Genomic DNA, 25,114 nt, shown 5'->3' with positions numbered 1-25,114 from the left:
CCTCTCCCTCTGTCTGTGTGTGTCTCTCTCCTCTTCTCTTCTCTTCTCTTCTCCTCTCTCTTTCGCTCGCGCGCGGGCGCGCGCACACACACACACACACTCACGCTCTCTCACTCTCTCTCTCACTCTCCCCTGAACCAGGTTCACTCCCACCCCTCCAGGCACAGCCACCGCTCCATACAGCTGGAATGCCCACATGGCTTCACTCGCTCTGGGAAGAGTCAGGTGCCGCGGGAGAAGATGCAGCTCTTTGCTGTGCTCTGTATCGAGACCAGCCACTACGTCTCGTTCATCAAATACGGGCCAGAGGACCACCACTGGATGTTCTTCGACAGCATGTCTGACAGACACGGTGAGGGCCATTCAATAAGATGATGTTGTACTCTTCTCGATCTCCGGGTTGGTGTGGAGAACGTTCTCCCCCATTCTCTCTGGTTTAAGGTGATGCCCCCACCCCCCACCCCCCCCAAGGTGGGCACAGTCATGGGAGATTTGGAGAAGGTAGAGGGGGAATCTCTGTCCACATTTGGTTTAAAGGAGGATAAGTTGGCGGGGGAGGGGGGGTGTGGGGGGGAGGATAGGGTGGGAGCGGGGGAGGGTGGATGGGGTGTGGAGGGGGGAGGGAGGATGGGGGCTGGATTGGGGAGGGTCTGAAGGGGTTTGGTAGGCTCACTGTGTGGGGTGATATCCGAACGCAGTGGCCACTGGCACCTGGTAAAAATGGAGAGGATCATGCTTTCAAAAGACACCAAGGTATATGAACAGAGTCTTTGAGTCATACAACATGGAAACAGACCCTTCAGTCCCACTCATCCATGCCAACCAAGTATCCCAATGCAATCTAGTCCATTTGCCAGCACCCGGCCCATATCCCTCCAAACCTTTCCTATTATTCCCATCCAGATGCCTTTTAAATGTTGTAATTGTACCAGCCTCCACCACTTCCTCTGGCAGCTCATTCCAAACAGGTGCCACCCTCTGTGTGGAAAGTTATGCAGGTCTGGCACGGGAGAATGGGACTGACCGGGTTGCTCTGAAAGAGGGCTGGCATGGACATGATGGGCCGAATTCTTTCATGGGGAAAGACAACGTTTCAGAAAAAGCCCTTCATCAAAAATCAGGCTTTTCCCGAAGCGTCAATTTCTGTGACTGCCTTGCAGACATTGGAGGTCAAGGGTTATGGTGCATTACTTCCTGCAGTGCTCTGCAACGCCAGCAGGGGGCACTCCATTTCCAGCAAAGAATGTCGGCCAGTTTGATTTTCCTCCTGCCCCATTACTGCCCTCCGTGCCTCTCCTTCCTGCCTCCTGCCCCTTGCCCCAGTACCTCAGGCAGGGAGGCCTAGTCCTGTCGCAATGACCAGTGACATCTCATGGAAGAATATTCCAGAATAAGAGAGTTCAAATCCTACCGAGGGATTTGTTTGATTTTGACCCAGTGACAGTGAAGGAAGAGTGATACATTTCCAAGTCAGGATGGTTTCCGAGTGGCTTGGAGGAGAACTTGCAAGGGGCAGTGGTTCCCTGTTTTGGCGTATATGTGACTCCAGGCTTACAGCAACATTGTTGACGCTTAATTGCCCCCAGAGGCCAATTGGGAATGGGCAATAAATGCTGGCCTTGCCAGAGACGTCCTTATCTTATCAGCTAATTGAGGGGGGAAATAAATGCATCTTTTGGGATTAGGAAAAGGAACAGTGCTGGGAAGAGGGGACATTGAGGGGTGGCACACTGACATGTATAAAATTGAGGAAATGGAAAGTCCCATTTCCCTATGTGGAGGGCTCCATTACCTGAGGGTAGGGCAGGGGCATAGATTGAGGGAGGACATAGGGGGTTCAGAGGGGTTAAAGGAGAAATGTTTCCATTCAGAGGGTGGCTAGGAGCCCAATACCTGAGCCCACAGTGAAGTCAAACCCACCGCCCACCCCACCAGGCACCGTAACAGAGCAAGAGTTGGAAATTGGGATCAGACTGGATAGCTTTTTCTGGGCCAGCAGATAGTGATGGGCCAAATTGCCTTTTCCCAGCTTCTCCAATCCTCCTGATTCCAAACCTGGCCCTGGACTCTCTTTAACAGCCCCCCCTCAACACTTCAAATTTATCTGTCAGAAGGTTTTTAAAATGTTGCGAGGATTCGAGGGGGAAGGTGCGGGTGAACTTTCACCTTTTGATGGAGAAATTGAGAGCTCATATGATCTGAATTCGATTTGAGGAGCAAAACCTGGAAAGACGCCCTCACTCACAAAGTTGTGGAATTCTAGAACGTTCTTCACCCAGAAGGCCAAGGCCCACAGGAGCCAGTCGGTGTTCTTAATACTTTCAGTCAGCGGACCAGGGAGTCATGCCACCTGACTGGCGCATGGGATCTTCCTGTGCACGTGGTTGGCTGCTCCTTTTTTTTAAGGCGAAAGTGAGGACTGCAGATGCTGGGGATCAGTGTGGTGCTGGAAAAGCACAGCAGGTCAGGCAGCATCCGAGGAGCAGGAGAATAGATGTTTCAGACAAAAGCCCTTCATCAGGGCTCCTTTTTTTTAGTTGTGAGAGGTGCTCTGAAGGCGAGAAATTGGAGCTGGAAGTGCCATTCGGCCCTTCGAGGCTGTTCGTTCTTTGACTAGCTCAGGACTGATCTCCCTCTGCACCATCTCCCTCTGGATTTCTTTGGCATTTATCGATCTCTGTATTGGACGCACTCTATGATGAACTAAGCTTCCACAGGCCCCCTGAGGCAGAGAACTCCAGCGGCCTGTATCTCTCTCTGTCTCTGTCTGTCTGTCTCTCTCTCTCTCTCTCTCTCTTTGTATCTCTGCTCTGCTCTTCTCTCTCTCTGGCTGGGTCAACTTGAAGAGGTGGGTCTTGAAATTGGTTCTCCTGACCCAGAGATAGGGACAATATCACCGCCCCACCAATGCCTGGTGTGACTGGTTATATTTTTCTGTCCTGAGGTGGTGGGAAGGTTTCTATATAAATGTCAGACTTCCTGAATGGATTTTGTCTTGTCCTTTTTATTTCCTTCCTCGCATGTGCTGCTGGTCGGACCCTGTAGGTGGCGAGAGCGGGTACAACATCCCCACGGTGACGCTGTGCCCGGAAGTGGCAAAATACACCCAGCGCTCAGCCGCCCAGTTGGCCAAAGAGAACCCGCGGGACATGGAGGGTGTGGCCAAACGCCAGCTGTGTGATGCCTACATGTACCTGTACGAACACCCGCGCATGGCCGTCTACAAGTGAGCAGCACTCCCCCCATTGCCCAGCACCGGGGTAGGGGCTGGTGGAGGACGGTGGTGGGGGGGAGATGCAAATAGGGGAGGGTGGGCTTTACTGTACCAGGAGAACCAATCGAGACAGCCGTCCCATGTCGACCTTGCTGCTGGGGGGAGGGGGGTTGGTGAGATTTGGAGGGGGATTATCAGGTTGGATGGGGATGGCTGTGGGTCAGCAATGTGGAGGGTCAGAGGGGAGGTTACCCCAAGCGAGTTTGGGTTTGGCTTTGAGCTCCCGCTGTGGGCTTATCCAGCAAGCGTGCAGCTTTCTCTGCACACGCTAGCCTTTACCTCCTGCCCCGCACAGCTTTAGCGCCACATTTAAAAAGCTTCTGACAGTCTCCTGTTTCCGGAAGCCTTCTCTGTTCCAATTAGTTCACTGGTGCCGTGGCCAGCACTGGCAGAGCCAGCTCCTCGTTGCTTTTGAGAACTTGTCGGCCGTCATGTTCTGGTTGGAAGTGGAAGCTGACATTTGTGTTTTCCTATTGGCGTTTATTTGCAGAGTCCCCCCACCCCGAGCACTATTTCAGTCTGCTGCTGTTTAGGTGAGAGTATATCAAACCCCTCTCAATGGAACACCACCAAATAACATACAATTAACAACAGCAAGCTTTTGGGCTCTGGTAGTACGTTGGTGATATCCTACCTCGAGACCAGAAGGTCCAGGTTAAGTCCCATCTCAGGACGTGTTGTTCCAGTGGTGTTTCATAACTGGCCTGAACAAAATATTTACAGCATTGATCCCCCACTTTGAAATGCTGCTGTGTTTGATGAAGACGTTTCTATGCGTTGGTGAGCACACATCCCAAAGTCAGGTCTAACGACCAGCATTTAAGAACAAACTTTTGTCATGTGCGCGATCGCCTTAAAATGGTGAGAGTCACTGTTTTATTAAAGACCCCCGTGACACTGTTTGGGATGGCTTAGACCCAATGATGATGTAGAACCAGCCAATATGTTCAAACTAGAAATAGGAGTAGGCCATTCAACCCCTCAGGTCTGCACCACCATTCAATAAGATCATGGCGGATCCGATTGTAATCTCAAACTCACTGATAACCTTTCACCCTCCAGCAAGAATCTATCGATCTCTGCCTTAATAATATTGAAGAACTCTTCTGCCACCATCATTTCAGGAAGAGAGTTTCATACACTTCTTTTTTATTTTTAAAACATCTATTGACAGGACATAGGCGTCACTGGCTGGGCCCAGCATTTATTACCCGTCCCTAGTTGCCCCTAGAGAAGGTGGGGGTGAGCTGCCTTCTTGAACCGCTGCAGTCCACCTGCTGTGGGTTGACCCACAATGCCCTGAGGGAGGGAATTCCAGGATTTTGACCCAGGGACAGTGAAGGAAAGGCAATATTTTCCAAGTTTGGATGGTGAGTGAGACAGTGCTCTCAATCTTGGTTTTCTCTGGCCCCTCCATTTTGAAACATTACACACATTTACGCGGCCACCTCAAACTTAATTCCCTCCCAGCTCGGGGCGGTTCCAGAGCAAGGAGGAATTCTCTCTTCCTAATTTCCATTTCCACTCAGGCTGCCAGTGGATATTTCTGCTGACTGTGTGTTTGCAATTTTGTTTCTTGTTTTCTGTTGTGGAGTTTGTCAGATTTGTATTTGCAAATCGTTTTATCTTTAAATAAAAAGAAAACATTTTATCTCATTTTAGTTTTATTTTTGTTGGCAATGTTGGACGAAACTTTGAAATTGGGTCCAGGCCATCATAGCTGGAGGCCATTCACCCATCCTGCCCATGCCAGTTGTCTGCTTACCCAGTGCCACTTACCAACCTTTTCAGCAAAGCCCTGTAAATACTTTCTCTCCAGATAACAACCCAGTTCCCTTCTGAAAGCTCTGATTAAATTGACCTCTGCCTTGCCCTCAACCGGTGGTTTCCAGATCCTAACCACTTGTGACACACACGCAAAAAAGTCTTATTCTTCCTGTCACCATTCTGTCAATCGATATGAATCACTGCCCTCTGATTCTTAATCCTTCTGCTAACGTCGGCAATGTTTCCCTATCTGCTCTGTCCAAGCCCTTGTGATTTTGGAAACTTGTATCAAATCTCATCTCGCTCTTCTGAAGCAAAACAGCCCGTAACCTTTCTTTTTCAAGAGTCATAGCAATGTACAGCACAGAAACAGATCCTTCTTGTTTGAGCCATAGGGAGAAGCTGTTTTTCCCTGGAGCGTTGGAGGCTGAGGGGTGACCTGACGGGTTTATAAAATCATGAGGGGCATGGATAGGGTAAATAGACCATTTCTTCTTCCTCAGAGTAGGGGGAGTCCAAAACTAGAGGGCAACGGTTTAAGGTGAAAGGGGAAAGATTTTGAAAGGGACCTGAGGGACCACATTTTCACGCAGAGGGTGATGCGTTGATGGGATGAGCTGCCCGAGGAAGTGGTGGAGGTTGGTTCAGTTACAATATTTAAAAGGCATCTGGATAGTATAGGAAGGTTTTGGAGGGATATGGGCCAAGTGCTGACAAAAGAGACTAGATTTAATATATATCTACATAACGTGATGTTCCACATCCTGAGAAGCATTCTCGTGAAATTTTCTGCACTGTCATAGAGTCATACAGCACGGAAACGGACCGTTTGGTCCAACCAGTCCATGCTGACCATCATCCCAAGCTAAACTGGTCCCAGCTGCCTGTTCCTGGCCCCTCCCCCTTCCTAAAGCACTGGACACAACACACCAGCAGGGATCAAACCAGCCTTTCATCCAAGTTTATCATAACCTCCTTGCATTTGTTCTTGATAATACAAGATGTAGCATTGTGTTTTAACGGCACTCCCCAGGTTGTTCTTTCCTGTATCCTCTTTTCAAATTATCCCCTGGCTTTTGTGTTGTCTGTGTTCTTTCAATCAAAATGAATAACTTCACACTTCTCTGCATTAAGTTTCATCTACCACTTATCTGCCAATTATTCCTTATTTTTACCCAAGTTCCATATTCTCCTTGTCACAGTTCGTAAGTGTTGCCTCCATTTTGATTTTCTGCTCTGGACACCAATGTCCAGGAGCAGCAAGGCTGCCGGGACTGAGCCCTGGCGAACTCTGCTACAAACCTGACCTCCAGCCCAAGAACCATGCATTTACCATTATCAAGTTCGAAAGCAGGGTCAGGGGTTAACTTTGTTTTTCTCTTTTCCCCCCCCGCCCCTCTATGTCAATGGAACCGAGCTTGAGAGGATGGAGTGTGTCACATTGCTTGGAGCGACTGTAACTGATAACCGGTCCTGAACTTCCCACATGGATGTGATGGTCAAGAAGGCACAACAATACTTTTCCTTCCTCAGGTGGCTCAGGAAATTTGGCCTGTCCTTAAGGATCCTCACCAACATTTACAGATGCAGCATTGAAAGCATATGGTCTGGATGCATAACTGCCTGATATGGCAACCGTAGGAAACTACAGAAGGTGGTCTGCATAGCCCAGACCATCATGAAAGCCAGCCTTCCATCCGTGAACTCCATTTACCCAATTGCTACGCGGAAAGGCTGCCAGCATCAAACATCCATCACACCCAGTAATATTCTCCTATAACCCCTTCCGTCAGGCAGAAGATACAGAAGCCTGAATACACGCACCAGCAGGATCAGGAACAGCTTTTTCTTGGCAGTTTAGACTGAATAGACGCTCTAGCCTCCAATAATGCTGATCTTGCTAACATTGATCTCATCCAGCACATGACCTGTGCAGTGTAATCTGTATGCCACTAAGTCTTTTTGATCTGTACATCCTTGCCTACTATGATTAGATTAGATTACTTACAGTGTTGAAACAGGCCCTTCAGCCCAACAAGTCCACACCGCCCCGCCGAAGCGCAACCCACCCATACTCCTACATTTACCCCTTACCTAACACTACGGGCAATTTAGCATGGCCAATTCACCTGACCTGCACATCTTTGGACTGTGGGAGGAAACCGGAGCACCCGGAGGAAACCCACGCAGACACTGGGAGAATGTGCAAACTCCACACAGTCAGTCGCCTGAGGCGGGAATTGAACCCGGGTCTCTGGCACTGTGAGGCAGCAGTGCTAACCGCTGTGCCACCGTGCCGCCCAGTGATCTGCTTGCACTGCTTGGAAACAAAGTCTTTCACTGTACTTCGGTACACATGACAATGCATCAATCAATTAGAGAATCAATCAACCCTAAATGATGCCAGATCTGCTGAGTTTCTCCAGTAGCTTCTGCTTTTGTTTCAGATTTCTAGCATCTGCTGCTCTCGGTTTTATTTAATGCATTTCTCATTGCTTTCTCGCTCTCTCGTTTTCCTGTCGCTCGGCCAGTTCTGTAACTGTGTTGTTAATGTCCCTTTTACTCAGTAAAGTCTAACTTTGCTCTCAAACGTTTTTTATAAAATGGCCTTTTGGTAGTCTCTGTACAACACAGGGATAACATTACCTTCATCGATCTTCTCTGTAATCTCGTCGTAAACACTGCAGCATGTTAGTTAGCTATGATTTGCCTTTAGCAAATAACTTTTGAAGTTCTGCTTATTGGGTTCTTTTTACAAAATGCTGACTTCAGGGTCACATCCCTCAACACTGCACAGTAGGGACCACGGGTCCTGATCCTCTTCCCCAAGTGGAATTCTCTGTAGCCACTCTCTGCTGGCCTTGAACATGGTGACCAGCACTCTAGCTAGCACTGAGGGAGAGATTGTGATGCTAAACTAAAAAGCTAATCATCAACTTCAGGAAACCAGGAGGCGGGCACACCCCTCTCTACCCCAATGGAGCTGAGGTGGAGAGGGTCAAGAGCATCAAGTTCCTGGGAGTGACCATCACCAGCTATGTGTCCTGCTTCATCCCCATTGATGCAATGGTTACAAAAGCACAACAATACCTTTTACTTCCTCAGGAGGCTAAGGAAATTCAGTGTGTCCGTAAATAGATAGATTACCGACAGTATGGAAACAGGCCCTTCGGCCGAACAAGTCCACACCAACCTTCTGAAGAGTAACCCACCCAAACCTATTCCCCTGCCCTACATTTACCACCTGACACTATGGGCAATTTAGCATAGGCATTTATCAATTTTTAGAGATGCATCATAGAAAGCATTCTATCTGGGTGCATCACAACTTGGTATGGTAGCTGCTCTGCCCAGGACTGTAAGAGATTACAGAGAGTTCTGAACACAGTCCACACCATCACGCAAGCCAAACTTCAAGCTCGTGACTCCTTTCCCACTGCCTCAGAAAGGCAGCCAACATCAAAGACCCTTCCCACCCAGGTTAGAATCTCTTCCAACCTCTTCCGTCAGGCAGAAGATACAGAAGCTTAAACACACGTACTAACAGATTCAAGGACAGCTGCTTCCCTGCTGTTATTAGACTACTGAATGGACCTCTCCAATTTCAAATCGAATGTAGACCTCGTGCTCTGTGCACCTTGTCTGCAGCTGTAGCATTGTATTCCTTGCTCTGTTCTATCACCCTGTGATCTCCCTGTACTGCTGGCAAAACAAAACCTTTCACTGTACCAAGGTACGTGACAATAATAAATCAACTCAAATTAAATCCTGCACTCCCATCAGTTCCTGTGGAGATGCCTGACTGCGAGAGATGGATGCAGCGGGAATGCCTGCCAGTCTAGTAGACACTACTGGTGTAGAGGACCAGCTTAATGCCCAGAGGTACATGGGTTCAAATCCCATCATGCCAGCTGGTGGGATTAAAAATCACTTGATAAAATCTGGAACTGAAAGCTAGTTTTAGTGATGGTGACCATGACAACTGTCATTGCTAGCTGTACAATCCCATCTGGATCACTAATGGCCCTTTAGGGAAGTGAATCTGCCACCCTCGCCTGGGCTGGCCTACGTGTGATTCCAGACCCACAGTAATGGGGTTGACTTTCAACTGTCCTCCGAAATGGCAAAACTAAGCCCAGTTAGGAATGGGCAAAATATATTGGCCTTGCCAGTGATGGTCATGTTCCGTCGAAAATGGTGAAAGCAGACTCCTGTAGCACCTTCCTTTGTCCAATCCTTGTCCTGGCTCTGTCCGGCTGAGTGAGGCCAGGTGATGTGAGCCTAGTGCTCACCAGGCTGTCCCGGTCTCACTAGGCTGACTCCGTCTCACCAGGCCGTCCCGGTCTCAACAGGCCCTCCTGGTCTCACCAGGCTGTCCCGGTCTCACTAGGCTGTCCTGGTCTCATTGGGCACTCTCCGTCTCACCAGGCTGTCCCGGTCTTACCAGGCTGTCCTGGTCTCACTGGGCCCTCTCCGTCTCACCAGGCTATCCTGGCCTCACTGGGCCCTCTCCGTCTCACTGGGCCCTCTCCGTCTCACCAGGCTGTCCCTCTCACTGGGCCCTCTCCGTCTCACCAGGCTGTCCCGGTCTCACTAGGCTGTCCTGGTCTCACTGGGCCCTCTCCGTCTCACCAGGCTGTCCCGGTCTCACTAGGCTGTCCTGGTCTCACTGGGCCCTCTCCATCTCACTAGACCATCCCCGTCTCACTAGGCCTTCCCCCCCCCCCCCCCCTGTCCCTTGGCATCCCGATTCTTCCGTCGTGTTTATCATTGCTGCTACCTTCACTTTCATTTTGTGAATGAGTTAAAATGCTTGAGTCAATGTGTGGAAGATACAGTGTATAAGCTGGGAATGGAAAACACTGATGGAAAGTTCTAGAACTTGGACATCCCTCCCCCTTCTCTCGTGTCCTCTTCACTCACTCTCCCTCATCTCTCTTTCTCCCTGTCACCTTCTAATACTTTCTCTCACCTCCTTCCTGTTTTTCTCTCCCATTTTCTTCTTACTTTTTTTCTTTCTCTTCACTCCTTTTTTCCTCGCTTTCCCTTTTTTCTCTCCCTTCTTCCTTTTCACTTTCTTCCACCGTCCTCTCTATACTTCATCGCCTTCTGTTCTCCATCTATTGCCTCTTGTTCTCACTTGATTCCCCTTCCTCTCTCTCTCTCTCTCTTTCTCACTCACACTCTCTCTCTCCCTTTTTCACTGTCCTATTTCTTTCATCCTATTGCTCTGTTATATTTTCCATCTCTTTCTCTCTCACTCTTCTTCTTTGCCTCACTCCTCATGTTTCCCTCTCTCTATCCTCCTCTTCCCAACCTCTCTATCTCCCCTCTAGGATTAGATCAATCTAACCTCTTTCCCTCCTCCACTCTAGCCAGTATTCAATCCCATTTTAAAACCTGGGATCTATTCTCATAGCATGACCTCATATTAAGCCTGGGTCGGACTAACCTTCCAGGGTTCACACAGCGACTCAGGCGAATGGGAAAAATTCCAGGAGGAAGTGCAGGAAAGCTCAAACCAATGCTAAAGGCTTCCAGAAGCTGTAACAGTTTGGTATGTAAGGGAACATCAGGGGAGGGGATTGGAAAGCTAAACTTTTCACAGGTAGAGCTTAGAAAATATGCCAGATGAACAGCATTAAAATAAACACAAGCTGAACAGGGATGGCACGGTGGTTAGCACTGCTGCCTCATAGCCCCAGGGACCCAGGTTCGATTCCACCCTCAGGTGACTGTCTGGAGTTTGCACGTTCTCCCTGTGTCTGCGTGGGTTTCCTCTCACAATCCACAGATGTACAGGTTAGGGTCAACTGGCCATGACAAATTGCCCATAGTGTGCAGGTTGGGTGAGGTAACCCTGGGAAATGCAGGGGTACAGGGATTGGGTGGGATACTCTTCAGAGAGTCATTGTGGACTTGCTGGGCAGAATGGCCTGCTTCCACACTGTAGGGATTCTATGAAAGAAACTAAAACAACCTCCCCCCAGTTCTAGTATTTTCATCACCGATATTTATGGATCACAAGAATTGTAAAGTAGAAAGTTTGTCCGATTCCCGGATGTAAAAGCGTTACAGTGTGATGCCTTGGTCAAGGAGAGTCGTCTGCTGGAGAAGCAAAAAAACTTTGCGACGTACAGCAAAACGTTCGAATGAGAGGAAAGAGATCACGTTTGCGGGAAACTTTAAGGAGCGGCAATGACCCAGTGGTATTATCACTGACCTGGTAATCACTACAGGTGACTCCAGACCCACAGCAATGTGGTTGACTCTGATCTGCCCCCTGAAATGGCCGAGCAAGCCAGGAATGCTATCAATCACTAAGAAGTCTCATCAGAGAAATGAAACTGCGTGGACCACCTGGCATCGACCCAGGCATTGGGAAAAACAAATCAGAAACAGCCCTGTCGACTCTGCAGAGTCCTCCTCACTAACATCTGGGGGCTAGGGCCAACATTGGGAGAGCTGTCTGACAGACTGGTCAAACAACAGCCTGACATAGTCATACTCACGGGATCATACCTTACAGACAATATCCCAGACACCACCCTCCCCATCCCTGGATAAGTCCTGTCCCACCGGGAGGACAGACCCAGCAGAGAGGGCAGCAGAGTGGGATACAGTCCGGAGGGAGTTACTCTGGGAGTCCTCAACATTGACTCCAGACCCCATGAAGCCTCATGGCTTCAGGTTAAACATGGACAAGGAACCCTCCTGCTGGTTCCCACGCACCGCCCTCCCTCAGCTGATGGATCAGTTTCTCCTCCATGTTGAACAACACTTGGAGGTAGCACTGAGGGTGGTAAGGACACAGAGTGTACTCTGGGTGGGGGGTTTCACTGTCCACCACCAAGAGGGGCTGGGCAGCAGCATTACTGACCGAGCTGGTCGGGTCCTAAAGGACACAGCTGCTAGACTGGGTCTGCGGCAGGTGGGGAGGGAACCAACAAGAGGAAAAAACATACTCAACCTCATCCTTCCCAATGTGCCGACTGCAGGTGCATCTGTCCATGGCAGTATCGGAAAGAGTGACCACCGCACAGTCCCAGTGGAGACAAAGTCCCACCTTCACACTGAGAATACCCTCCATTGTGTTGTGTGGCTGGGCTGCTCCGGCCAAACTGGTTGTGAAGCTCGACAGGTCGATGGGGATATTAAACAAACAGGAAACTGTCTCTCGCAGCTGGATAAATACCCAATCCCTTGCGTAGAGGATTTATGCACAAAGATGGCAGGGGGCTGTCCTTCACAAAGCTGGACGTAAGCCATGCGTACCTGCGATTGGGTTTAGGTAAGGATTCCTAGAGGTATGCTACAATTAATGCCCATAAAGGTTGGTACCCATATACGAGACTGCCATTTGGGGTATCATCAGCCTGTGCCATTTTTCAGTGGATGATGGAGAACATTTTAGAAGGTCTATCCCAGGTCGACATTTATCTGGATAATGTGCTAATAACAGGAAAGACCAATAAAGAGCACTTAGAGAACTTGGAAATAGTCTAGACATTTCTCCAAGGTGGATGTATGCCTAAGAAGGGAAAAGTCTGTGCTCCAGGCACCCCCAGTGACCTACATGGGCTACAGAGTCAACAAGACTGGACTACTGCTCCTCGGATGCTGCCTGACCTGCTGTGCTTTTCCAGCACTACACTCTGATCTCCAGCAGTCTGGAGTCCTCACTTTCTCCGACACCTGTTGGAAGATAAAGTGAGGATGATCAAAGGGGCCCCAGCTCCCATGTCTGTATGAGAGCTTTGGTCTTGCCCTGGGCTGGTGAATTATTACAGAAAGTTCACACATTACCCGGCCTCCATCCTGGCACATTTGCAGCAACTCCTCAAAAAGAGTCAGCCTTGGAAATGGTTGCGTAGCTAAGCCATCGCTTTCAGGGAAGTGAAGAAACAGCCATCATCCTCTAAGGTATTGGTGGATTATGATCCCACACGAGAGATCTGGTACTGACATAAGCTGCCTCCCTACATGGCATTGGGGTAATACTAGCTCATAAAAACTGAAAGAATTGCTTATGTTGGAAATCAGAAACAAAAAGCAGAAGTTGCTGGACAAACTCAGCAGGTCTGGCAGCATCAGTGGAGAGAAATCAAAGTTAATGTTTCGGGTCTGGTGACCCTTGCTGAGAACTGGAGTTTGACATATAAGGACAGCTCCATACTACCCATCATCCAATGGGCTGGCAGAAAGAGCAGCCTAAACTTTGAAGGAGGGCATAAAGAAACAGCCTACAGTTTCACTCACTGTCCCAGTTCCTGTTTGATTATGGGACCATCCCTCACACAACCACAGGGATAGGCCCAGCAGAGTTGCTGATGGGGAGAAGACTCCTCACCAGGACAAATCTGATCTTCCTGAATTGGGGGTGAAGGGGAGGGTGAAACCATGTCAGGAACACCAATGCTGGGCATAACACTGCGCCAAGCGAGAGTGACAGTTTACTTCAGGGGATGGGGTTTGGTGCAGGAACCATGGGAATGGCCGTGCGTGGGTGAGAGGCGAGGTCGATGCGAGATCAAATCCGGTGACGTATAAACTTCAGGTAGGTGTGAGAGTCCTGAACAAGCACGAGGACCGTGCAAACTCGCAAACGGTGCGACAGCCCAAACCTTGCCTGACTGTTCTGGAAGGAGAAAGTGAGGTCTGCAGATGATGGAGATCAGAGCTGAAAATGTGTTGCTGGAAAAGCGCAGCAGGAAGGCCTCATTCCTGAAGAAGGGCTTATGCCCGAAACGTCGATTCTCCTGTTCCCTGGATGCTGCCTGACCTGCGCTTTTCCAGCAACACATTTTCAGCTCTGACTGTTCTGGAACCCCTGGGTTCTCAAGTTCTGAAGACACCTCAGAATCTGAGACAGACACAGCGGATATCGCCACCTCTGCACCTTTGCTGCCCGAAGAAAAGAATGAATTTTCCCCGAGATACTCCGGGCACAAGAGGCGAGTTATTGTGCGTTACACACTACCCGGATCCGAGGCAGAGTTGGAGCAAACTGACCCAGTGCTAAATCCCAACCCTCCAAGCGGCCTATGCCCCCAGACATACTATGTGTTGGGGGGGGGGGGGGGTCAGGTGAGAGGAGGGATGAAGGGGGGAGGAGAGCATGGGGAGGGGTATGTGGTGATTGTAATGAAGATAGCCTCAGAATGAGTTCTGTGGTTGGGGCTGTTAACCTGGTCCAATCAGGGAGCCCTGGCTGACAGATATAAACAAGAGTGTCTGCCTGCCCCTCTTCCGCGGTTACGTTAGGGCCCGAGTGGCCTTGGAGAAGGAGCACGCGGTGTTCACCAACCCCCTGGAGTTGTTCAGGGAGAGGTGGGCGCCGCAGGGAGTGGAGTGCATCATTTCTCCCTCCAACTCTATTTTGATTTAGTCCCTACCCACCCCTTCACTGTTTTGATCACACAGCACTGCCCTTTGATGCGAAGGGCAGTGCTTGTCACTGGCCACCCGGGTGTTTTCCTATCTTCCTGGTGGTGGAAATTGAATAAAGATTCGTGCACTTTGTGTCTTCCACTGTGTCTCACACCTGCGCACACACACCATGGGTGCTGGGGATAAAATAAGCAAAAAAAAAAAAGAGAAATAAACAAGAGTGTCTGCCTGCCCCTCTTCCGCGGTTACGTTAGGGCCCGAGTGGCCTTGGAGAAGGAGCACGCGGTGTTCACCAACCCCCTGGAGTTGTTCAGGGAGAGGTGGGCGCCGCAGGGAGTGGAGTGCATCATTTCTCCCTCCAACTCTATTTTAATTTAGTCCCTATCCTTCCCTTCACTGTTTTGATCACACAGCACTGTCCTTTGATGTGAAGGGCAGTGTTTGTCACTGGCCACTCGGGTGTTTTCCTATCTTCCTGGTGGTGGAATTTGAATAAAGATTCGCGCACTTTGTGTCTTTCACTATGTCTCACACCTGCACACACACACCATGGGTACTGGGGGAAAAAATAAGCACTACCGCACTTAGGCGGTAGTGTGGGGGTTAAAAAAAAATTTTTAAAAAAAGAGAAAAAATTAATAAATAAACAAGAGGCTAACTGCCCTTTGATGTGAAGGGCAGTGTTTGTCACTGGCCACCCGGGTGAAAAAAAAAGATAAACAAGAGTGTCAGGGATTTTGCTCACTCTGAGAGTCTCACTCAAGGACTGTCCGGTGATTAGGTGACAATGGATTTATTTTAGTTACCATCACTGAATCCCCCACTGCCAACATCCTGGGGGTTACCATTGACCACAAACTCAGCTGGACTTACCACATAAACACAGTGGCTACAAGAGCAGATCAGAGGTTGGGAATACTGCAGTGAGTAATTCACCTCCTGACTCCTGAAGACCTGTCCACCATCTACAAGGCACAAGTCAGGAGTGTGGTGGAATACTCCCCACTTGCCTGGATGGGGGCAGCTCCAACAACACTCAAGAAGCTTGACACCATCCAGGACTGAGCAGCCCACTTGATTGACACCATATCCACAAACATCCACTCCCTCCACCACCAACACTCAGGAGCAGCAGTGTGTACTGTCTACAAGAAATTCACCAAAGATCCACAGATAGCACCTTCCAAACCCATGACCACTTCCATCTCAAAGGACAGGGGCTGCAGATACATGGGAACACCACCCCCTACAAGATCCCCTTCAAACCACTCACTGTCCTGACTGGGAAATATATTGCCGTCACTGGGTCAAATTCCTGGAATTCCCTCCCTAAGGGCATTGTGGGTCAACCCACAGTAGGTGGGCTGCAGCGGTTCAAGAAGGCAGCTCACCCCCACCTTCTCAAGGGGCAACTAGGGACAGGTAATAAATGCTGGGCCCAGCCAGTGACCCCCAGGTCCCACAAATGAATAAAAGAGAAACCTTTTCTACCCAGATTAGATCTAGTTCAGCAGTTCTGCTGAACGCAGCTAAAGAGGAGGAATGTGGGGGGGGGTGCTGTGTGTCCGCTCACCCGTTACAAACTAAATCTGTGATGTCTTATCAGCAATGTGTGTGCTGGAGGAGGCCAGTGTCAGGATGCTGTTTGACCTGATAAATGTTTCATTGTGCTGCCAGATGCTGCTGTTCCTTCAGGAACTCCGAGCCTATCTCAGGCCAAAGTGTTACTTCACCCGGTTACGTGCTGACTCCAGTGAAATGAAAGGCATTGAGTTTGTAATCGGAGCCTTGAACTCTCTGTGGGAGCGTTAACACTCACCATCCCTGTTCACAGTGAGAGGGCACCATCTTCACAACTGGGATCAGCAAACAACTGATCACTTTCTCTCAAACACAACACTGACACACACAGACTCATTTGTCCCCGTGGTGACCACCCTCAAAGGCAGGAAGGTCTTAGGACAAATTATGAAGAAAGATGTGATATAAGACACTTGTATCCCTTTGGCGACAGAAGACTGAGAGCTGATCCAATTGAGCAGCTGAAGATGATGATGGGATTTGATCGGTTAGATAGAGAAAAACTCTGTCCATGAGGAGAGTCTAGAACAAAGAGGCAGGACATTTGACCTCCTTGTTTGTTGAGAATCTGTTGACCTCTGCCCTAAAGATTCAAAGGCCCTGTTTGCACTGACTGTTGACGACGGGAGTAAAAGATGGCCCAATCACTGGGCTACCTGCCTTAATGCATAGTCATTAGCAATCCCTCACTCTCCAGTCTGTTTGTCCACCTCGGGGACTCCATGTCTCTGGTTCTGGGTGCTGGGGGTCCTTGTGTGGATGATGAGCCCAATCCTGGAGCCACATTTCCGGCCACATGTTTGGCAGGTGTTTCCGGGAGGTGGAATGAGACCTTGGCTTTGATTGCTGGCATTCCTTTCCCCGGTTCCTTTTCTGTGCTTCCTCTTCCCAACGGGTGTTCTCAAAGAATTCTACCCCTCTTAAAGGAGCTTTCTCCAAGTCGGTTTCTTTGGGAGCAGGATCTCTGAAGTGTTAGAGCTCTCTGCTGTATTTCTTGAGGGAGGACATCAGGGAATCTTTGAAACACTCTCTTCAGCTTCCTGTCACTCAAGTGCCTTCCTTGAGCTGGATAAAGATGATTTGCTTTGGCAGTCGGAACTTGGGTAATCCTAAACACATGGCCAAACATTGGCATTGGTTTTGGATGTTCATGGTGCTATTGGCTGCTTCAAGGACACTGATGTTGGTCTGCCTGTTTCCCCCGCTGAGGTCATGAATCCTTCTCAAACACTGATGGTACTTACCAAAGGCATTGAGATGGGTGTCTATATGTAAAGCATGTTGTCTTGTGCGCAAGTATCTTGGGATCAGCATGGATGCCACAGTCATTGTAGACTCTCATGTCATTCTACGGATTTGACCCCCCTGACCAACATGCTCTGCGCTGCCCTGCAAAGTGGTCCAGAAAGCCCCTTCCTAGAGCATAGGGGGCTGGGTGATAAAGGCTTCCCCTGGCCAGTGGGACTCACAATGAATTGAAAAGTTATCAAGTTAAACCTGTGATATTATAAAGATGCTAGGGAACCACAGTCCATGGAGAGAGAACGTTGTGAGATTGCCAGTTTGGCAGTTCTTTTTCCATTGAGTCCCTCCCCAGCCTCCGGTACTCAATATTGATTTCAGCAAGTTTACATCTTCAACTTTGTTTCCCCATGTTGAACCCCCCCCCCCGAAATAACCCTTCAGGGGCTGACATCCCCATCCCTAATCACCCTTTATTTACAAATGACTAATAGTACTGGCTCTCACTCAGTCAGGTAATCAGAGTCCCAATTAGATAGAGGGTCCCTGATTGGATTATGGTTAACAGCCCCAATCAGGGAACTCATATTCTTTGATGTCCCATTGGCTGACCCCATTACAATCACTAACCCCCCCTCCCCACTGTCTATACCTTGTTTGCATGGTTTTGCTTCCAGGTTAGATCTGACCTTCATTCTGCCATTAACACCATCTCTGGATCAAAGCTTTGTTACTTCTCTATAACTATTCCCATCCCTCTTGCCTATTGTCCATGTAAACATAGGATCATAGAATGTTACAGTACAGAAGGAGGCCGTTTGACCCATTGTGCCTGTACTGGCTCCCAAAACAGCTACTCAGCTTGTCCCATTCTCCAGCCCTATCTCCATAGCCATCTAAATCCATCCCTTTCAGATATACAATATATCCAGTTCTCTTTTGAACCCTCCAAAGGAATCCACCTCATCCCTATCTCCAAATTGGTTATATAAATCAGCAAATGCAACGGTTCCCACACCGATCTCTGGGGAAGACCACTTTCAACATGTCTCCAATCTGGGAAATGCCCATCTATACCTACTTTCTGTTTCCTATCCTTGAGGCAATTTCTAGTCCATGTTGTCAAGGTCCCATCATTCCCAAACATTTCTAATTTGCTAACTAACATACTATGTAGCACCATTTCAAATGCTTTATATAAATCCAAATATACAACATCCACAGCACTACAGGAAGCAATGGCCTGATGGTACTTTTAATTGGCTGAAAACCCAGAGAGCCAGGTAATGTTCTGGGGACCTGGGTTCAAATCCTACCACGGCAGATGGTGGAATTTGACTTCAATAACAATCTGGAATTAAGAATCTAATGATGATCATGAATGCATTGTCATTTGCTGTAAAAACCCCATCTGATTCACTAATGTCCTTTAGGGAAGGAAACTGCTATCCTTACCTCATCTGAGAGAAAGTGAGGTCTGCAGATGCTGGGGATCAGAGCTTAAAAATGTGTTGCTGGAAAAGCGCAGCAGGTCAGGCAGCATCAAAGGAGAAGGGCTTATGCCCGAAACGTCGATTCTCCTGTTCCTTTGATGCTGTCTGACCTGCTGCGCTTTTCCAGCAACACATTTTTAAGCTCCTTACCTCGTCTGGCCTACATGTGATTCCAGACCCACAGCAATGTGGGTGACTTTTAACAATTCGGGATGGGCAGTAACTGCTGGCCTAGCCAGCAACACCCTCATCCTGTGAATGAAAAAGAAAACTACCCTCATCCACTGCCTGTGTCACCTTGTCAAAGAACGCACTTAAATTTGTCAAAAATGACCTGCCATGTGGACTGTCTGGTGTTTGTTAATTTATTATTAAATTGAGGTTAACAGGATGGCGGTGCAGTAGGGCTCTGACTGTGTTTCTTTCTTCTTCCTTGTTTCTTTTCCTTTCATTTTTCTTTTAGTTTTCTTCCTCCATTTACCTTCCAGAGGGAGCTTGAATGTGGTGGGGCAGTCTGGGGACCCTGAATGGGCACTTTTGCCAGTCAGCCACCAGGAGGTTAGTGTGCTCAGGCAGATCTCTGGCAGTCAATGGCATGGTGGGGGCAGGTGGGACTCCGGCAGTCAGCGATGAGATGGCAGTGTGGAGGCGTGGGGATCGAGAGATCGACTCCTCATGGGGAAAGCCTAACGTGGAGCGACTGCAGGCCCGTGACTAAAGGAGGACTGTAATTTGGAACTTCTAACTTTAAATTCATATTTACTACCTTACATTGAGAACTGTCATGTCAAACTCTTATTTCTTGATCTTTCTAGATTTTGCCTAAGATTTTGTATCTGGGTAAATTGTACCTGAGATGTCACTGGGATTAGCGAAATTATGTACTTTTCACTGTACTCCTGTATTCCTGTAAAACAGTACACGTGACAATAAACCCTATTCCTAATTTTCTTTAAGTATATATTTATCTTCTCCATCCATTTTCCCACAATTGACATCACGCTGACAGGTCTGCAGTTTTCTGGGTTAGCCTTTGTCCCTTACTTGAACAACTCCATGTCATCTTTACAATCCTGCAGGACCAATCCAGAGGCCTTTGATCTTAAATCTTCTTCAGTCTCTAACCGTCTGCTCACCTGGCTTTCTGGGAGAAAGTGGAGACTGCAGACGCTGGAGAGTCAGAGTCAAAAAGTGTGGTGCTGGAAAAGCACAGCAGGTCAGGCAGCATCCGAGGAGCAGGAGAGTCAACATTTCAGACACAAGCCCTTCACCTGACCTGCTGTGCTTTTCCAGTGCCACACTTTTTGATTCACCTTGCCTTCTGTCCCACTTAGACTCATAGAGATGTACAGCACAGAGACAGACCCTTCAGTCCAACTTGTTCTGCTGACCACATATCCTAATCTAATCTAGTCCCATTTGCCAGCCCATTTCCCTCTAAACCCTTCCTATTCATATACCCATCTAGATGCCTTTTAATATTGTAATTGCACTACCCTTTGTGTGAAAAAGTTGTCCCTTATGTCTCTTTTATATCTTTCCCCTCTCACCCTAAACCTATGCCCTCTAGTTCTGGACTCCCCCACCTCAGGGAAAGAGACTTTGTCTATTTATCCTATCCATACCCCTCATAATTTTGTAAACCTCTATAAGGTCAGCCTTCAGCCTCCGATGCTCCAGCAATAAAGGAAAGCATACCAAACGCCTTCTTCACTATCCTATCTACCTGCAACTGCACTTTCAGGGAGCTATGAACCTGCACTCCAAGGTCTCTTTGTTCCCCAAAACTCTCCAGTACCTTACCATTAAATGTGTAAGTCCTGCTAAGATTTGCTTTCCCAAAATGCAGCACCTCGCATTTATTAAATTAAACTCCATCTGCCATTCCTCAGATCCCTCTGATCAAGATCCCATTATACTCTGAGGTAACCCTCTTCGCTGTCCACTACATCTCCAATTTTGATGTCATCTGCAAACTTACTAACTGTACCTCTTATGTTCACATCCAAATCATTCATATAAATGATGAACAGCAGTGGACCCAGCACCGATCCTTGTGGAACACCGCTGGTCACAGGCCTCCAGTCTGAAAATTGTTCCTCCCCACCTTCCTCCAGAACGTAAAACCCAACTTCTCAACATGTTCTGAAGAAGAGTTGGACTTGGATCACTAACTGTCTCTCTCTCTCCCCAAGTTTCTGGGTTTCTCCAGCACTTGCTGTTTTGATTTCAGCATTTGAGGTGTTTAACTGTAGCCTGGTTAATCTGCTGCAGCTGACAAAGGGTTAATCTGCAGTTGGAGTGAATCTCGAGAGTGTAACAGACAGAGTTCAGTCCCTCCCAGTCAGTCGGACTGCAGACTGCTGCTGCAGGTTACACTCTCCCCGAGGTTTCACTAAGGATGGAGGAAATGGGCATAACCGAGGAGCAGCCAACTTGTGCCTTCTGCCACTGCCCATTCCCTGACTCTGACGCACTGCCCTGTGGCCATTACCTTTGCTCCAACTGTATCGAGGATTCCCAGGCCAAGGGGAAAGCTGTGGGCAGACTGGACTGCCCGGTGTGTGCCAATCCGTCGGTCTCGGAGCCCAGGCCGGACGTGGCAAGCCAGCCTGAGGAAGCAGCTGCCTCTGCCCTCACGGCCAAGCTCCCCTTACCTGGAGGGGAACTTCAGGTGGTGAGCGTAGGTGAGCCTGCGGCCAGACTTCCCAGCGATCCGATAGAGAGACAGTGCCGTGAACACAAGGAGCCTCTGGAGTTTTACTGTGAAGACGATGGAGAGTGTGTGTGTGGGCCGTGTACAATAACAGGCAAACACAAAACCCACTCCCTGCTCAGCTTGGAAAAGGCAGCGGCCGAGATTAAGGTGAGTGAGAGGAATAAAGTTCTGCAGTGTCTTTGGGAAACAGGGATGGAGGGAGATTCAGTTGGGATCTTCAAAACCATGGAGTTAGGGTGCAGGTCACCATGAGAGGCACTGTCATCCCCCAGTTACCACACCAGAGGGTCAGTAACAAGAGCACACACAAAGACTGAAAAGAATTTACAAAGTAGCAGAGGCAGGATTCAGAGAAGTTTTTTTTATTACTTTGGTTTAGAAAAGTCTAGAAAATTCCGGAAGTTACAGTCAAAAGTATTTGAAAAGTGACCTTAAAAAGGAAACGAACAAGCCTTGAAAAGGCAAGGGTTTTGCCAAGGGCACTGGGGAAACAGCAGGACAAATGAGGATATCCTGACAACAAACTAGTACAGACACAACAGACTGAATGGCCTCCCCTGTGCTGTTAGATTCCATGAGCTGAATGAAAGGATTTTTTAGAGAGAGAAATGGTGTTGACAAGGGTGAAGATAGTGTGGACTGTATTGGACTTTGAGGGGCAGATGCTGAGAGGATGTTTCTCTCCATGGGGGAGTCTGGACCAAGGGGTCCTGTTTCAGAATAAGCCATTGAAAACAGGGATGAGAAAGGATGTTTTCTGCTTGAGGTTTTTGGTCTATGGAATTCTTTCCCTCACTGGGGGCTGGGATATAGAATATCTTCAAGGCTGAGTTTCCAATAGTGTGAGGTAAAAACAATGACTGCAGATGCTGGAAACCAGATTCTAGATTAGTTGTGCTGGAAGAGCACAGCAGTTCAGGCAGCATCCAAGGCTCGGATGCTGCCTGAACTGCTGTGCTCTTCCAGCACCACTAATCCAGATTCCAATAGTGTGAGGCAGGAAAGAGGAATTGGAGTTAAAGTTATAGTAGACTCTGCTTGAGTGGTTTAACCTTACCCTTGGGGTTTCTATGGTCAAGAGGACAGACACATCGAACATGCCAGAGCTCTGACCCTCTGCTCGATGAGATCCCGCCCAGTCACAGCTCTATAAAAATCCCAGAGTAATAGAGCTGGGAGCTGGGGAAGCTATGGCTAATAATTATCGAGTAGAGTGGTGCTGGAAAAGCACAGAGTTCAGGCAGCATCTGAGGAGCAGGAAAATCTGCTGCCTGAACTGCAGTGCTTTTCCAGCACCACTCTACTCGAGAATCTGGTTTCCAGCATCTGCAGTCATTTTTTTTACCTAATAATTATCGAGTGACAGTGCAGTGTATCTTAGCTGGAAGACAGGACTGTGGGACACTTGCCCTTCACACTGGGAAACCTAATTCTCTCAAAGCCACCATAGCTTTCCCTCCCTGGCCAAGGGTATCTGTTACCCCCTTCACCCGGCAGCCCAGGACTCCAATCTCTGTCCACCCCACTTCAGGGCACATCCCATTGCCCTCCAGCTCCCCAAACCCAGCTTGGCACCAGCCCTGTGAAAACTACATCCTTGCCAAATCCCAGCCCACACCTCCCTCTCCGTCACCCTCAGATACACCCCCTCACATACCCACTGCCATTCAACCAGGGACTGAATGAGAAATCTGAGGGAATTCCCACCCTGTGTGGGGTATGTTCCCTCTGTGCTCCCCTAGTCACCAGGGAGAGGAGTAACCGTGCAAATCAGGCCAGGCCTCCACGTGGGAGTGAGGCCCAGGCTGCTGGGGAGAGGCCACACCACCTTGGAATCCAGCAATTTCCTCCCCTCCCCTTGACTCCAATCCTATAGCTAACTTTGAGGTGTGATGGTAATGTCACTGGACTCGTGATCTAGAGACTCGGTATAAACCCACATCTCACCATAGCATCTGGTTAAAACATAAGTGCAATTATTTAAAATTGAAAACTTGCCTCATCGACACCATTAAAATCCATCTGATTCACTGGTGACCTTCAGGGAAGGAAATCTGCATCTTTACCAAGTCTGGTCTACACATGACCCTTTTTTAAATACATTTGTTTGCAGGAATTGGGTGTCACTGGCTCAACCAGCATTTATTGCCCATTCCTAGTTGCCCAGAGGGCAGTTAAGAGTCAACCACATTGCTGTGGTTCTGGAGTCACAGGTAGGCCAGACCATGTGAGATTGGCAGATTTCCTTCCCTGAAGGACATTAATGAACCACGTGGGTTTTTTCTCGATGATTGGTAATGGTTCCCTGGTCACCGTTAGAGTCCTGACTCCAGATTTTTATTGAATTCAAATTCTACCACCTGCCGTGGGGGGTTCCGAACCTGGGTCTCCAGAACATTAACAACAAAAGCAGAAATTGCTGAAAAGCTCAGCAGATCTGGCAGCATCTGTGGAGAGAAATCAGAGTTAATGTCTTGGGTCCAGTGACCCTTCTACAGAACTGATGTAGCCAAATGCCAGCAAATGGCTGGTTGGCACAGATGAGTTGGACTGAAGTGTCTGTTTCCATGCTGAATAACTCTATGTTTCTATTAGTCAGTCGAACAGTTGGCACAATGCATCAACAAAGGGTCAAGTGATGCTCTGGTGCCCTGAACCTCCTCGGTTTCAGTCCAGCTGCTGTGGTTGCCAACTCTGATTAGGGGGCATTCCAGTGACTTTGTCACATGACTTCCTGCCCCTAATCCTCACACCATTGGGCACAGAGCATGTCAATCCTCATGATGTTCTACCTGCCCAGAGCCAATTAGAAAACAATTCTGCTAGCCATGCGGAATAGCCATTCCTGAATAAACATGTTATTACACTACCATTCAATTTGTTGTAACAGAGCCTCCAGCAGTAAATGGTGATGGTGCGAGAGGACATCAAGCAGAGCAGCTGGAGCAGTCTTCTCTGGAGGAAAGGGTGTCTTTTGCAGATGGTAATCCTAACGTGTCAGGGATCCCACAGACAGAAGATTTCCATAACCAGGTGTAAAGCAAAGACTTGACTCCATGTGAATAACATGTCTTCTTTCTTTAACCTTAATCTCCCTTCACATTTGGAATGACTGATGCGAGTGGCTGGAGATTCTCTACTCAATGATCTTTGGAATATCTGTTTATTCCTATTTCATGTAACATTATTATTAAGAGAAAAGTGATCATGGAAATAGGAAGATCCTACACAATTTTTGCTCTTGCTCTGAAGTCTTCAGGCCAATTCTGGAGAGTTGGTAACCCTGAGGAGCATCCTTGAATGTTTTTTCTATCTGTAAGTGACTCAGTGATGACAAATGAATCATGTCTTACATTAAAGTTCACATTGAAATATTATTTACTCTCTTTGCAGGGAAAACTACTAAGCAGCGTGAGGAGTATTCTGCAAACTCAACAAAGTTATCATTTCAAATACCAGGATCTCCAAAAATCAGAAGATGAATTGAAGGTAGGCACATTAACACACACATAACACACACACTCACAACAGACACACTCACACGCGCACACACTCGCACACACACACAGACATATACACAGACACACATGCAGACACACACAGACACACTCTCACACATAGACACACTCTCACTCACAGACACATACA

The 25,114-nt window shown here is 48.4% G+C and overlaps 2 protein-coding genes across 2 annotated transcripts in view; both read left to right on the top strand.

Moving 5' to 3' along the window:
* LOC122550337 (ubiquitin carboxyl-terminal hydrolase CYLD-like) overlaps window positions 1–4,425 on the top strand; it is an 86,851-nt gene extending 82,426 nt beyond the window's left edge. Inside the window, exons 18-19 of the mRNA XM_043691064.1 lie at window positions 142–352; window positions 3,046–4,425. Coding sequence (XP_043546999.1) covers window positions 142–352; window positions 3,046–3,230 — 396 coding nt within the window. The 3' untranslated portion in view covers window positions 3,231–4,425. The remainder of the gene's footprint in view (window positions 1–141; window positions 353–3,045) is intronic.
* A 16,723-nt stretch (window positions 4,426–21,148) lies between these two features.
* Window positions 21,149–25,114, top strand: part of LOC122550336 (E3 ubiquitin-protein ligase TRIM7-like) — a 23,632-nt gene continuing 19,666 nt past the window's right edge. The window contains exons 1-2 of the mRNA XM_043691063.1: window positions 21,149–21,613; window positions 24,860–24,955. Coding sequence (XP_043546998.1) covers window positions 21,149–21,613; window positions 24,860–24,955 — 561 coding nt within the window. The remainder of the gene's footprint in view (window positions 21,614–24,859; window positions 24,956–25,114) is intronic.

The sequence above is a fragment of the Chiloscyllium plagiosum genome, chromosome 5 (assembly GCF_004010195.1).
Source record: "Chiloscyllium plagiosum isolate BGI_BamShark_2017 chromosome 5, ASM401019v2, whole genome shotgun sequence".
Classification (NCBI taxonomy): Eukaryota; Metazoa; Chordata; class Chondrichthyes; order Orectolobiformes; family Hemiscylliidae; genus Chiloscyllium; species Chiloscyllium plagiosum.
The sequence above is the reverse complement of the archived record's forward strand: the minus strand, read 5'-3'. Positions and strand labels throughout refer to the sequence as shown.